The sequence below is a fragment of the Propithecus coquereli genome, unplaced genomic scaffold (genome assembly GCF_000956105.1).
Source record: "Propithecus coquereli isolate 6110/MARCELLA unplaced genomic scaffold, Pcoq_1.0 Scaffold135, whole genome shotgun sequence".
In the NCBI taxonomy this organism is placed as follows: domain Eukaryota; kingdom Metazoa; phylum Chordata; class Mammalia; order Primates; family Indriidae; genus Propithecus; species Propithecus coquereli.
This window is the reverse complement of record NW_012137747.1, coordinates 2626962-2641071: the sequence shown is the minus strand read 5'-3', so window position 1 is coordinate 2641071 and position 14110 is coordinate 2626962. Positions and strand designations below refer to the sequence as shown.

Sequence of the window (14110 nt, the reverse complement as noted above, 5' to 3'; positions counted from 1 at the left end):
GTGCTTAGAAACAAGAGTTCTTTCCCTATTTGCTCATTTCCTATTGTGGCTCGATCTTTTCAAGCTGCACGGTTTCCTGTCCAGCGTCCTTTGTATGGCACAGACTCGGCCACAGCCATTCATGATACAGTCATGAGCAGGTGCACTGAGTGAGGGCTGTTTGGTGGTCTTTCTGAAAGCTGTTCTGTCATTTTGTTGGGATGGTAGTGGAGGGAGGGGAGACGTTTGTAATTGACAGGAACCATGGCCACTTCCTGTCATCCAAGGATGCTACTTCCCTGTGACCTCAATGCCAGAGGTATTACTGGGAACAGAGCCTTGAGTGGGCCAAAGAAAAGTCACAGCTGCTTTCTCAGTGCATAGTATTATCTCTAAAGAGGAGACAACAAAGCTTACCGGGGCAGTGACTTGTCCTATCCTTCTGTGCTATTAGTAGTTGGGTCACAGGCATTGGGGACATCCAGTGGTTGCCTTGTTTTTGACTCTTTTGAGAGTCCTTTAAAAATAGGAATATTAACAGCATTGTGCTTTTCTACATGTACATCAACCTTTGTGAGAGGGTGGTTTGTTTTGTTGCTCAGGCATAAGGATGCTGGATGGCATTGTGACGGATGCTATTGAGGCCAGTTCGATTGGATTCAATCCTGGGCACGTGGATATTTACAGTGCGAGCTGGGGCCCTAATGATGATGGGAAGACGGTGGAAGGGCCTGGCAGGCTAGCCCAGAAGGCTTTTGAGTATGGTGTCAAACAGGTGAGATACTGAACACAGACCCACATGAGATGAAACCTGACCATTTGAATATGAGGAGACGGGAACAACAGTTAGGTTATGTGGAAAGAAATGGACGTGAATTTCTTAACAATACAATTTTAAATGCACTTAGAGAGCCAAATCATTCTTCAGAAGGGTGAGAGTTAAGGGTTAAGAGAGTTTTATCTATTTGGGTCTGATGTTGAACAGAAGTTCAACACTTTTAGGATATTTTCTTTATATTTCTTTGTTTATTTACTTATTTTTGAGCCAGAGTCTCACTCTGTCACCTGTGCTAGAGTGCTGTGGCATCAGCCTAGTTCACAGCAACCTCAAACTCCTGGGCCCAAGTGATCCTCCTGCCTCAGCCTCCTGAGTGGCTAGGACTATAGGTGCATGCCAGCATGCCTGGCTAAGTTTTGTATTTTTAGTAGAGATGGGATCTCGCTCTTGTTCAGGGTTCAGGCTGGTCTTGAACTCCTGAGCTCAAGCGATCTTCCTGCCTTGGCCTCCTAGAGTGTTAGGATTACAGGCATGAGCCACTGCACCCAGTCTAGGATATTTTCTTTAAAAGTACTTGTGGACATTTCTTTCTCCTTTGTCATTCTCCTGCTGCTTTTGGATTTTTACACTAGGTAAACTGTGACCCAGACTTCTTTCAAATGCTCTGAAAATGCATTCTTAAATATAGAAGCACGCTGCCTTCCGCTCTGCACATGCCTGTTGAGTACTCGTGCCTCGGTTGGGTTGCTCTGCCGCTTGGGTTTACTGCATTCTTGCACAGATTCTAAGGCCTTGTACTCCACAGGATGAAACAAAAGTAGAAACTTTGGAGAGCGCACAAATTGAAAAATCATAGAAAGGCCGGCCTTGATGAATTCTATTCAATCGAAGAGTCCCTTTTAATGCAGCTGCAAGGCGGATCTGAATAATGCCTGATTTTGTCATTTTATCAGTCAGCCAGAAGATTCAAGCAGAAAGAAAGAGAGGAAGTTCAAAGATGCAAGCACAGTGACATAAGAGGAGTGGGAAAAGATGAGCAAGTGCCAAAGGCTAGATTATGAATCCACATAATAAAGAAAAGAAAGAAAGAAAAGCGTGTGCTTAGCCCTACCCCAGAGAGGGCCCAGGGACAGAGTCCAGTGGCTTATAAATACCTAGTCTCATGAGATTTGCAACACTGATGCTGAAAGTCCTGGAGTTGAAAATAGACCCCCAAAAACTGTCTCTGAGAACTTCCCTTATGTAATTGTTGGGGATTTTATTGGGGTATGACAGTGACCCCAATGGACGATGACAGATGTTATGCATTCTGGCTTTTCCTTCAGGGGAGACAGGGGAAGGGCTCCATCTTCGTCTGGGCTTCCGGGAATGGGGGCCGACAGGGAGACAATTGTGACTGCGATGGCTACACAGACAGCATCTACACCATCTCCATCAGCAGTGCCTCCCAGCAAGGCCTGTCCCCCTGGTACGCTGAGAAGTGCTCCTCCACGCTGGCCACCTCATACAGCAGCGGGGATTACACCGACCAGCGAATTGTATGTTGCTTTTGTCTAACTCCCTCTGCTTAGGAAGGAGAGCATAGCGCGCATTCAGAATTATCCTCCTAAGTGACCTTTGGTAAAATTGATTTGCTTAAGCTCGCTGTCTCGGTTGGGGAGACCCGCGTTTACTCACCTGAAGGGCTGGCATATATTGGGAAGTTTTCTCTCCAGGGATAATGACCCTTCTGCCAAGATGATCTTCCCCTCTGTCATTTTTAAACTCAGCCTTGAGAAGCCACCAAACCTGTCATTACACACAGCCAAGACTCCAAATGTCTTTTCCGCTTGTCTGATGCCTCCCTGGAAACAGCCTTCAAGGCGATTTCAGGGTTGTAGGGGCTTTATCACCCTCGTACTTGCTGATCCTTTAATGGTAGGGATATAGTCTGACCTGCCCTTTAGCAGATGATAAAAATACAGAGTCTACGCCAGCTATGTCTCCTAAGAATGGATGACCCGCAGGAAAATAACCGTCTCCATTTCCCCTGAGGTGACCTGCTCAGCATCTGGGAAAGCAGTTCAGGGAGGTTATGTGCTCAGAGAGCTCCTCCATCCCACGCTCGTGAGCCTTCGCCACCATGAGTCAGACTGCCAAGGGCAATTAGTGGATTTCCCTTCAAGGGCACGATAATAAAGGGGCACTTAGGGGCTTTGAGAACAAAGAGAGGTACTTTTCATTTAAAAATTTAAAGCCCCCAATTTAACTCCTGACACAGAAAGAACAAACTAAAGTCTGTAGATCCCAATCTCAATGAAATAGCAGGTTATGATCCAATTAGATAGTGAATGAATCCCACAATAATTACCTAGGACTGTGTGCCGAATTCCTATTAATGGCATCGCATCAAAACTGTCATCACTAAGGTCTTCTTCATACAGGATCACTCTCTTCTGCACTCTGTTTCTGCAACCTAGTTTACCCAGTAAAACTGTGGTCTCAACTTAAAAGCACAGGCCTCGCTCTCATGCCCATACCTTCGGTTACTCAAATAACAGACAGTGACTCTCCACCCAGGGGTTCTTTACCGCAGGCAGATTTTATAGCCTTTGAAAGGGGCATGTCAGACATCTGCCCCACTTCTGTTCAGAGCCCCCGGCTGCTGTCATTTCCCTGAGTGTCCAGAGCTGCCTTTAGAAAATGGCCTGTTAGGAATTTTTGCATCACCATTTCATAGCCTGTCCCTTATCTGGGCTACCCTGCACTGAAGCAGAAGAAAGATTTTCTATCTTTGTAAAAATCCCTCCTTAGGTAAGCCAGCCCTAGGAGAGACAGCTGGTGGATTCTATTTGAGACGGTTGCAGTAACATAGCCTTTTTCTTACGCAAACCTCTTTCTCAGCACAGTCATCTCTGGGGGCTTACTTGCGTCAACAGGTAAAAAGGGCAACCTTGTTTCCTCAGCCTTCCTAGGAGCGGAGCCACCATGACTTGAAAAATTCAGCGACTCCAAGCGGGAAGCCAACGGAGGTGATAATAGAACATATTATTTTTTTACACCTCCCTCCCACACATTGAAATCTCTAGCTAAAAACTACAATGCTGGAGCCTGGGTGGGTGTCTTGTTAGTAATCCTTTGGCCCTACTGCCGGTTCAACCAGCAGCGCTCAGGTCCTCCAGGCAGACTGATTGGAAGTCTTTCTGGTTTCTCCCTTCATCTCAGCAACCTCTTCATTACCGTAAAGTGAGCCTGGGTAATTCCTTGCATGCAATAATATTATGTAAAATTACTTTCACAGACAGGATCTCATTTAAACCTCAGAATATGAGTCAGCAAATGTACATCTCTTTTTACAGATGGGGAAACCAAATGACTTGCCCATGGGACATAGCTAATAAGTAGCAGTTCTAGAATTTGAACCCAGAACTAATTCCAGCACAGTTTTCATTTTTAAAAAAGTGCCATTTTCATCAAAGTACAGATGCGGGACACTAACTCATGGGCATCAAATCTAGTAAACAGTGAGTGCAAACCACACACTAAGCAAATTTTGTGCAAGTAGTTCCAGTGGCTGAGACTAGGCTGGCTTTGCAGTCTCGTGCTGAAGAGGCAGCCACATGTCAATCTAAAGGCAAAAGGGAATTTTGTCTGAGGCAGAATTTCTAAATATGCCAGACCAAACACAATGGACCTGATGATTAATGGGCCAGCATGATTCACAGTGATTTTTTAAACAGTTCTTTTTTTATAGACAGCATTTCGTTTGGGAATCTCAGAAGAGAAAATATTCATAGTGGGAGGACTTCATCCCCAGAAAAGGCGTCTTGTTGCCAGAATTACAGACAAGTTGCACATAGAGGAGAGTGAACTAAAATATCAGCAGATGGCAAACATCCGCCCATGGCGTAGAGGAGAAAGTGGGGAATCGAATCAGCTGAGTTTCCTGGTCATAGCAGATGTGGCCCCGGGTCCGGTAAACCTCCAGGGGCAGGCTCCCAGTTCTCACGCATTCTCCCGCCTTTCTCTCCTTGCTGCCATCCAGACGAGCGCCGACCTGCACAACGACTGCACCGAGACCCACACGGGCACCTCGGCCTCGGCACCCCTGGCTGCTGGCATCTTCGCTCTGGCCCTGGAAGCAAAGTAAGGCCCAGAAAGCTTCTAATCACCTTTACTAAGGCCGATGCTCCTTTTGAATACCACGTGTTTTTTTCTGAATATGTGTTTACAGGTGAAATTTGGAAAACTTACAAAAGAATAATAATCAAGCTGTCTTCCTGCCACTTGGAGATAACCATTGTCAACACCTCAATGTAAATTTAACACACACACATCTTACAAATTTGGGAGTGTAATATATGCATTATTTTGTAATTTGATTTTTAATCCACCCTATAATATTTTTAAAGTACTTGCTCACGTTTAAGTGAATGTTCCTTGACCTTTAAAAATTCATCTCTCCCCTCAATCCTGTTCCCACTCAGCTGTGAGTTCTTCTCACTTCTATTTATTCCCATCAGGCACGATTTTGTCCAGTTTCCCGTGGGTAGTATTAGGAATGAGTTTCTAAAAATCCTTTTTTCGGACTAGATGAGCCTCATCCTGGAGCTGATATAATCATGTGAGGGGACATGAAATTCAAAGACAGCATTTTTATCTGCTCATAGTATTCCATTGCATAAATGCAACTTTAATTAAAGTCACCTATTCATGCTTACACATCCTTGGCCGCAAATATTGGTTGTCATCTCTTATAATTTCCTCAGGATAAATACTCAGAATTGGAATTTCTGGGCCAAAGGTCAGATATGTTTTAATGATTTTTGATACATATTGACAAGTTGCTGCCTTGAAAGACTCTACCATTTTATATTCCCACCAGGGGTGCCGTATGAAAGTGCCAATTTCCAAAACCCTTGCCAAAACTACTCTTATTATCTTTTAAAATGTTTGCTATATTGGCAGGTGAAAATGGTGTCTCGATTTAATACACTTTTATTTCATTACTACTGCAGCACACCATTTTATATCCTTTGGCCATTTGTGTTCTGTGATTGCTTCTTTATGGCCTGGATTCAGAAAAGCTATTGATGCTTTATTAGTTTGACTTTTATCTTTTGATTTTTTATGCATCATTTTTAATGAAAGGAGGTTTGCATACATATATGTTTGTCAATCTGTGTCTTTAAGGCTTCTTCCTTTGCTTTTATGGTCAGAAAAATCTTGACAACCCCAAATTATATAAACATTTATTTGTATGTTTATTTTTATCATTCCTTTACCATATTTAAATTCTAAATTCCCCCAGAATTTATTTTGGTGTATGATGTTAAAAAAAGATTTAACAACATTTTTTTTCCTTATAATACTTACCAATAGTCCAATACTTAGCACAGAGGAAAAAATTTAACTGTCTGTCTCACACTGCATATCCACAGCTTTTTATTTGTCCTCATTCCTGCTGTCCGATGTTGTACGGTGACAGCAAAGCTTTAAATGTCAAGTCAGGTGCTATAGTTGCATATTAGAAGAAGTAATTAAACTTGTAAATGACTTTACCCTTCCTAATAAGCAGATTATCCTAGAAGAAAGTACATATTCTCTAGAGACAGCACAAAGCAGCCCCTTCACGTCACGTTCAGTAGACTAGGTTCACAATAACGGACGAGTAGAACATCTTGGCCTTTACCACAACTGGAAAACCCTGAAGTTGCTGAGCCTCTGTCCAGGAAGAACTTCCTGTGGAGATGAGATATAGTTCCTGGGTATCTCAGCTATGACATGGTCAAGGTGGCTAAGCAAGACAGACCTAGCAAGGCTCTTACCAAGAGTCAACTACCTGGAGGGGCTGGCAAGATGTTCAGGAGGGGAAGAAGGAAATCCAGGTGCTCCATTAGAAATAGATTTTGGGCCCAATAGAAAAGCTAAGTTCAGAATCTGAGTTCACTCGTAATAGGAAGGGGATGGACGAGGGACAAAATCTATGAACACAAGCTAAGACTGGCACCAATAGATCCAAATGAATTTCAAGAAAAATAGTCCAAACAGCAAATGTCGCAGGGAATACCTGGCTTCAAGTTCTGGTTAGCTATACCACTACCTATGTGGCCTTAGGCAAGTTAATTTACATGCAGGGCTTAATCTTTCCATCAATAAAATGAAGAAGTCAAATTAGACTATTTTTTTCCAACTTCTTCCCTTTATAAGATTCTCAAAGTTGAAATGGAAGATGTCAGCGTATACAGATAATCTGTATTCATGTTAGATTATCTGTTGGTGGTAAGAGACCTGTATTACAAGGAAGTAGGGTCCTATGGATTGTAGGACCCTATGAAACAGACTTATAATATTTATGATTTCAAGGTATTAGCCCCAAGGAGCTGTTTAAAGAAAACCATCTTAAAAATTTTAAGTCTAGAGCCTTTCTTCTCTACCCAACAACTGTCAGATGCATGTAAATATAACTAGCTATGCCTGGCCCATCCTTGTCTAGTAGCCAATGTAGTAGAAATATCCATCTAGATGAACAGATGTAATACCAATTTCACATAAGAATTGAAATTTTAAAAGTGTAATGCCTGATTTCTAAAACTTCAAACCTTCTTTTTCTGTATATACAAGGAGAAAATGATCTAAGAATGTTCTAGCCTCATTAATCTCAGTCTCTGGTGGACTATTTCTACAGCAGGGGCTCCATTGCTATGAAATACACAGGTGATTTCTGAGGGGTCCATGAATCTCTTTGCAGCTAAATGCAGAATTGCTTATAAGTGTGTTTATGGCATTTTTCTTGTGAATGGTTTGTAGGTTCCACTAGATTCTCAGTTTTAAGAGACAATAATAGTCTATAATCTCCCAGGAGCTTTTATTATAAAATTTTAATTCCCTTCACATAAATTCAATTTATCAGTAAGATGGACATGATTGATCTATCTTAACATTTATGTCCTTCCTACCAAAGTACATAGAGATTATTAAGATGTCTGTTCTCAGTTGGACAGTTTTCCGAACACTATTCTACACCAAGACTTAATGCCGGAATTTCTACAAATGTAACCAAGCTTTATCCCCAGACACGCGTGATTCAGAGAATCATTTAACCATGTGCCATCCTCAAGAAACAACTATGGAGAGTGAAAAACTCTTGACTAAACCTATCAGGAATAAAGACATCCAATACTTATTAGGTTCTTACTATAGGCCCAACCCTGAGCTAACCTCTTTATATATAATACCAATTCTAATCCTTACAACATTCTTATGGCATAGAAATCATTAGTTGCATTTTATAAATGAATAAATTGAGGCTTAGAGAAGTTGAGAAATGTAATCAAGATCTCACAAAGAGATCCAAACTCAGGTTTCTCTGACACCAAAGCCGGTGCTATGAAGCAACTGCACTATTCGGCCTCACACAGCCCTGAGAGGGAGAGAAACTGTTGAATGGCAGCCTATCATCCCGTCAAATAAAGGTTAAGGGTTACGAAGATTGAGGCAGATAAACGAACATGTATTTATGAGTTCCTCATAAGTTTCCTGTCACAAGCGGACTACCTAATATGCTACATTAAATGTGATAGAGCTAGCATGTTGGGGATGGGAAGAGAAAAAGGAAGGAGAAAGAATGGTTTCTGGCTGAAATATGTACAGAGGAATAGTTTCCTTCCCTAAAACAATGTTTCTCAAACACCAGCATACATAGTAGTCACCCGGGGAGTTTAGTGAATACGCAGAGTCCCAGGTCCCCTTGCCAGCAACTCAGATTCACAAGTTTCTGGTGTGCAGCCTAAGAATTCCCCACTTTTAACAAGCATCCCAGGCACTCTTTAATGCTGGTAATATCTGAACCAAAGTTTGAGAAACAACTGTTATAAAGAGTTACTTTTACAACTGGAATTTCCTCCAATATCATCCAGCTGTGATTGTGAAGGTTACCCATTAGGGTAGTTAATAGGCATATCTTGGAGATAAATATACTAAGAGTAAGAGAGAAAGAATTTCTTGCATAAATGCCTGTGGCATTATTATTATTATGTAGTGAGTATACCTACAGAAGCTGGCGACAATAGCTTCAATCTTCTGAGGAAAGATCAAAAGAATCAGAAAAACTTTCAACAGGAAAGAAAAATTCTGAAGTGAACCATCGAATCCCTTCATACCTTTGGAGACATGAAACAAACAGATGAACCAATCATCTGTTGTTATTAAAGTCTGGAGAAAGAGAAGTGGACTTTCAATGCTGCATGAAACCTTTGGAGAAAAAAAAAAAACACAACAAAAACATCCTTGACTCAGTGGATTGCGAAATGTTGGAAAATCCAAGTTAGAAAATCTTCAAGATCTAGGCTCATTTAGGTATATTAGTGCCTGAACCAGGTAGACTTTTCACTCTAGAGTTTTGTCTCCAGATGACTCTACCTACATCTCTTCTAATTGGAAGCAATGTTTAATTTTGTGTTTAATTCCATAACCTTTATTTTCTATAAACACAGCTTTGATTAGCAACCCAATGCAGTTTTAAAAAATTTAATTATTGCGGATGCTATTGAGCACTAATTAACAAAGGGAGGCTGTCAGGAATGAGTTGCACTATTGTTAGCAGCTCGTTTTCATTTATGAAATGCAAGCACGCAAGTGAAGAATAACTCTGTTAGGAAAATAGGTTTAATTTTCCCAATTGTATGACAATGAAGCTCCTTGAATATTTTGCAAAGACTAGATAAAAGAAAATTAAAAAAATAAAACCTGCAACTAAATATAACATAAGTGCTCTACTATAGAACACAGAAAGTGTATGCGTTGTGTGTGATTAGCATGATTATCAGCACTTTGCCTTATGCCTCCTCAGTACCCTTCCTCACCCTACCTTGATAGGCACATCTGTGTACACTTATCATCCAAATGGGAAACTGGTTCTGCCCATTGACCACCTTGATAAGAGGCTTTTACCTAAATCCTTTTAAAAGACTAGAAGGAAGCAAGCACTCCAATAAAATGCTCTGTAGGACCAAATTAGTTTCTACATTGAGAAAATAGCCATTTCTGCTCAGTTAGTTAATGATTCCTGAATGTGGGATGGCCAAAAAGGAAACAAGGTCTACAAAGAGCTATTTCTGATAATAGGCACATAGAAGGGCTGAATAGTAAGGACTTCTGGAAATTGTCATATCAACCCTATTGTATTATACATGAGTCAGCTCAGGCCCAGAGAGATAAAGAGACTTGCTTAAGGTCACACAGTACTTTGAGGTAGAATACAGTTAAAATGTGCTTCCTATTGCTCCATATTCCGACCCCATGATTTGAAATGACTTATAATTGTCTAGATTGATCATATGCTTGCAATCTTTCCACCAACTCCTGTTATTTCACTGTAATATAGAACTGGCTAGCCAGGGTTTTTTTTTTCCAAGTATACAAATCATGCCCTACCCTCAGATATTTTGATGAATGGGGTTGGGGTGGGGCTCAGGAATTTTTATTATTTACAAATATGCCAGGTGATCATGATGCAAGTGACTTGGGACCCACTGAGAACCCCTAAAGTGGAGTCCTCCTAAGGCCTCCATCCGCCACAGCCATGCTCTGGGGGGAAGTGATATGTTGTCAGGAGCTGAGCTGAGCTATCAGGTGTTAGAGTAGCTCATTAAAGCAACAAGCCAAAAATGAAACAGTTAAGCCTTTAATCACTTAGTGTTATGATAGAGGAAGAGTCTAAAACCAGAGAAAATACCAGCTTGCCCTGTTCCATTTTCCCCCATGGAAAGGCATGTGGCTCAGCACAGACATGAAGGCTGTCCCACTGTCGAGGGAGCCCTAAACAAAAGACTCTGGCAGTTTTATGGACTCTGGGGCGGAGGGTAGGGAGGGGGAGTGGTGAGGGCAAAGTCTGGGAGTAGAATCAAGTCTGAGTAGGGAACAGTGTCTTCATGCTTCCCCCTTCTCCCTCCACAAGAAGTCCTAGGCAGAGGGGTCTTAAGACCTCTACTCAACACCTCAAAGAGACATAGGAATGTAAATATGAGAAGAGCATTGCAGGGGGTTGAGGGGAGTGGTCCTGAGGCCGGGATTGCAACACCCCTCAGAGGCTGCGATGCACAGCTCTGCACCCTATCTATGTGGGGAGGGCAGCTGCCCCCGTATGGTCCGCCAGGTAAGGCCTCTGTAATCACCTATGGTCAGGCCTGAAAAATCACACCCAAGTTTTTAACAACTAGAGGGACTCCCCAGTGTTTAGGAATGTACACTGCCTCTTTCTTGTCACCAGGGGATTGTTTAACCAGCACACTATGGGCTCTGGAGAGAAGGCAGATTCCCCTGACAATTGTTCTCCAACCTAATGATAAAATAGGAAGCTTGAGGAGTAAATACTTGGGCATTTACTTATTAAATAATGCTTGATTGCCTTTAGGGGAACAAGGCAGGTCTCAAAGTCAAGGAAAAGCTTGAGACTGTGAAAGAATCTGACTAATGAATAATAGGAATAAGTTTTAAAATCATATTTAGGGCCAGTTACACGTAGGCACATTCAATCATTGAATCAAGCAATATTTACTGAGCACATTACCCTGTGCCTAGCTTTCTTCTGGGTGCTTGGCATGCATCAGAGAACAAGATAGACAAAGATCTCACTGCTTCTCGTGGCTGAATTCAAACAAGGGTGACAGACGTTAATATTACACAATACAAATGAGTTCCCCAGTATGTAAGGAGGTGATACATGACATGGAAGAAGAAAATACATATATATCTATAGCAGGATAAGACAGCTCGGGAGCATGTGGGGAGAATTGAAATTTTAAATGGGAAGCTCTCTTCATATTGTAATACATCCAACAATGCCTTACATCTCCAATTTATCTTTATATTGTTGCTCAATTAATCTTACTAAAAACGCTTTTGATTTTACCATTTCCTTTCTCAAAAATCCTTGATGATTCCCATTGCCCAATAGATAAAAGTATAAGCTCCCTTTCCAGCATTCAAGATTCTCATCACTCTGGCTCGATTCCTCATTGTCCCTTCCCTGCTCCAGACTGCCATCTGGCTGCACCTGTACTGTCCCACCCTGGTGCTTCTGCTCTAGTGGCCTCACACCCTCTTCTCTATCTGCACCTCTCGACATTCTATCCACCCTTCAAAGTTCGGCTCAAATATTTCTCCCCAGCAAGGGCTTCCTAGATCTTTTCATTCCGTGGGAATTTTTTCTCCTCTAAACTCCCACAATACATTAAGCTATGAATACAGCATTCAACAGACATATTGTAGCTATAAAAAGACTTATTTTTGATGGATTGTAAAGGTGTAAAGAATCACCTCCTTGAATAGTTCCACATATTTAGCATAGTGCCTTGCAAGAGTGAACTCACATAGCTAAGAGTTTCCTGACAATTTTGACATATAAAGAAGAAAAGGAAAGCATGTTTACAAGTAGGTAGCCAGCCAGTGTCTTTAAAATCCAGTTCTTCCTATGAAGGAAGTCAAGGCCTCATCTGTGGGTTCATAATGCTGAGAGTGCTAAGGCTTTTAATGGGCAGCATAAGATTGGAAGGTACAAAGGAAGTGTTGTCGTTTAAAATTTTTGCTCCAGTTAAATGTAACTAGAAATCAGGGACAAAGTTTACACTCCTATAATGCTGAAGATTGAAGTTTACTCACAGTAAAAGCTTAACTTATATGTGAGAAGTTTTCAGTACTGTATTTTGAATTTTGAATGGAAAGACATACCAATAGTAATAGATACTAGAACAATATAAGTACAATTGCAAAAAGCCCTTCGTAATCCCTGAATGGAGATGCTTATTGTTAGCACTTGGTTTTGTAAAGAAACTTCATTTTGTCCCTGAAAGATACTTTGGGTCAACTTCCCCTCCAGCCCAAATCTCACCTGGCGAGATATGCAGCACCTGGTTGTCTGGACCTCTGAATATGACCCACTGGCCAATAACCCTGGATGGAAAAAGAATGGAGCAGGCTTGATGGTGAATAGTCGATTTGGATTTGGCTTGCTAAATGCCAAAGCTCTGGTAGATTTAGCTGATCCCAGGACCTGGAGCAGCGTGCCCGAGAAGAAAGAGTGTGTCGTAAAGGACAATGACTTTGAGCCCAGGTAAATGTCTTCAGAAATTTTAAACAAACTTTTGCCCATGGCACAATTTGATTACAGTGTTTGTCACTCTGCCTAATTTTTTTCTCACCTACTGTTCTGAAGGTTGCCAGTGTTCTCTGTGGGTCTCCATGGAGAATCGCTGAGAGACCAAAGAGCTATAACTCACGCTAGCATATTTGCATTTTCCTCTTGTAGCCCACCTACCACGTAGCATCAAGTCCAAGGTGCACCATTGTTTTATGTAAGAAAAACATTGCCAATGAAGCTATAACCAACCATCAGTTTTAAGATTCATTTTAAATTCAATGTTAAACTATTTTTAAAAACTCATCTTAGGATTGATGAAATGCAGTACTTGCCAACCAGTATTACCCAAGACTTACTTTTAAAATAGCCTTGCTTCGTGCCACAGCGCTATGTGACTCATGACTTTTCTTCCGTCAAGAATCCTTTATCATGCTGCTTTTATATAGACCACCTCTGGTACACCACATCCAGCCACTGAAGCAAAATTTGCTATGTTTCTTTCTTTCTTTCTTTCCCTCTTTTGTTCTCTCTCTCTTTCTCTCTCATTCTCTTTCTCTTTCTTTTGAGACAGGGTCTTGCCGTATTGCTCAGGCTGATCTTCAACTCCTGGGCTCAAGCAATCCTACTATCTCGGCCTCTCAAATAGCTGGGACCACAGGCACATGCCACTGTGCCCAGTGTGTGTTTTGTTATTTTTCTCAGGACAACCTAATAATACTGAAGACTCACTCACACAAAATACCTGAGGGTGGGTGGGAGGCTTAGGGGCATGCCTTAGGAAGGCCTTATAGACAAAATCGTTTTTTCTTAAAAGAAACTTTGCTGGTCCAAAACAAAGCTACTTGGATTCAATTCCACGACAAATAGCATTGTATTTAAGTATTCGTGTTCCTTACGATTTTCTTATATGCTAAAATTAATTTATACTAAATCCTGAATTGAGTTCTACTTGTAACAGGGAATGGCAACAAGCTTAGCTGAGTATCTAGTCAAGACCGATATGTAAATACATGCATACAATGCAAGGAAGAAGACATATACTTTATTCCATGCTGATTCTTTAATGTATTTAGAGCCCTGAAAGCTAACGGAGAAGTTATCATTGAAATTCCAACAAGAGCTTGTGAAGGACAAGAAAACGCTATCAAGTCCCTGGAGCATGTGCAATTTGAAGCAACAATTGAGTATTCCCGTAGAGGAGACCTTCATGTCACACTTACTTCCGCAGCTGGTAA

At 41.4% G+C, this 14110-nt stretch overlaps 1 protein-coding gene across 3 annotated transcripts in view; it reads left to right on the top strand.

Moving 5' to 3' along the window:
• Positions 1–14110, top strand: part of PCSK1 (proprotein convertase subtilisin/kexin type 1) — a 38750-nt gene that overhangs the window by 18534 nt on the left and 6106 nt on the right. The window contains exons 7-11 of one of the 3 annotated variants that reach the window (XM_012638846.1): positions 582–754; positions 2083–2295; positions 4782–4882; positions 12615–12848; positions 13949–14106. In XM_012638846.1, the coding sequence (XP_012494300.1) occupies positions 582–754; positions 2083–2295; positions 4782–4882; positions 12615–12848; positions 13949–14106 (879 nt within the window). The remainder of the gene's footprint in view (positions 1–581; positions 755–2082; positions 2296–4781; positions 4883–12614; positions 12849–13948; positions 14107–14110) is intronic. The other 2 variants (XM_012638847.1, XM_012638848.1) reach the window with 2 other exon arrangements.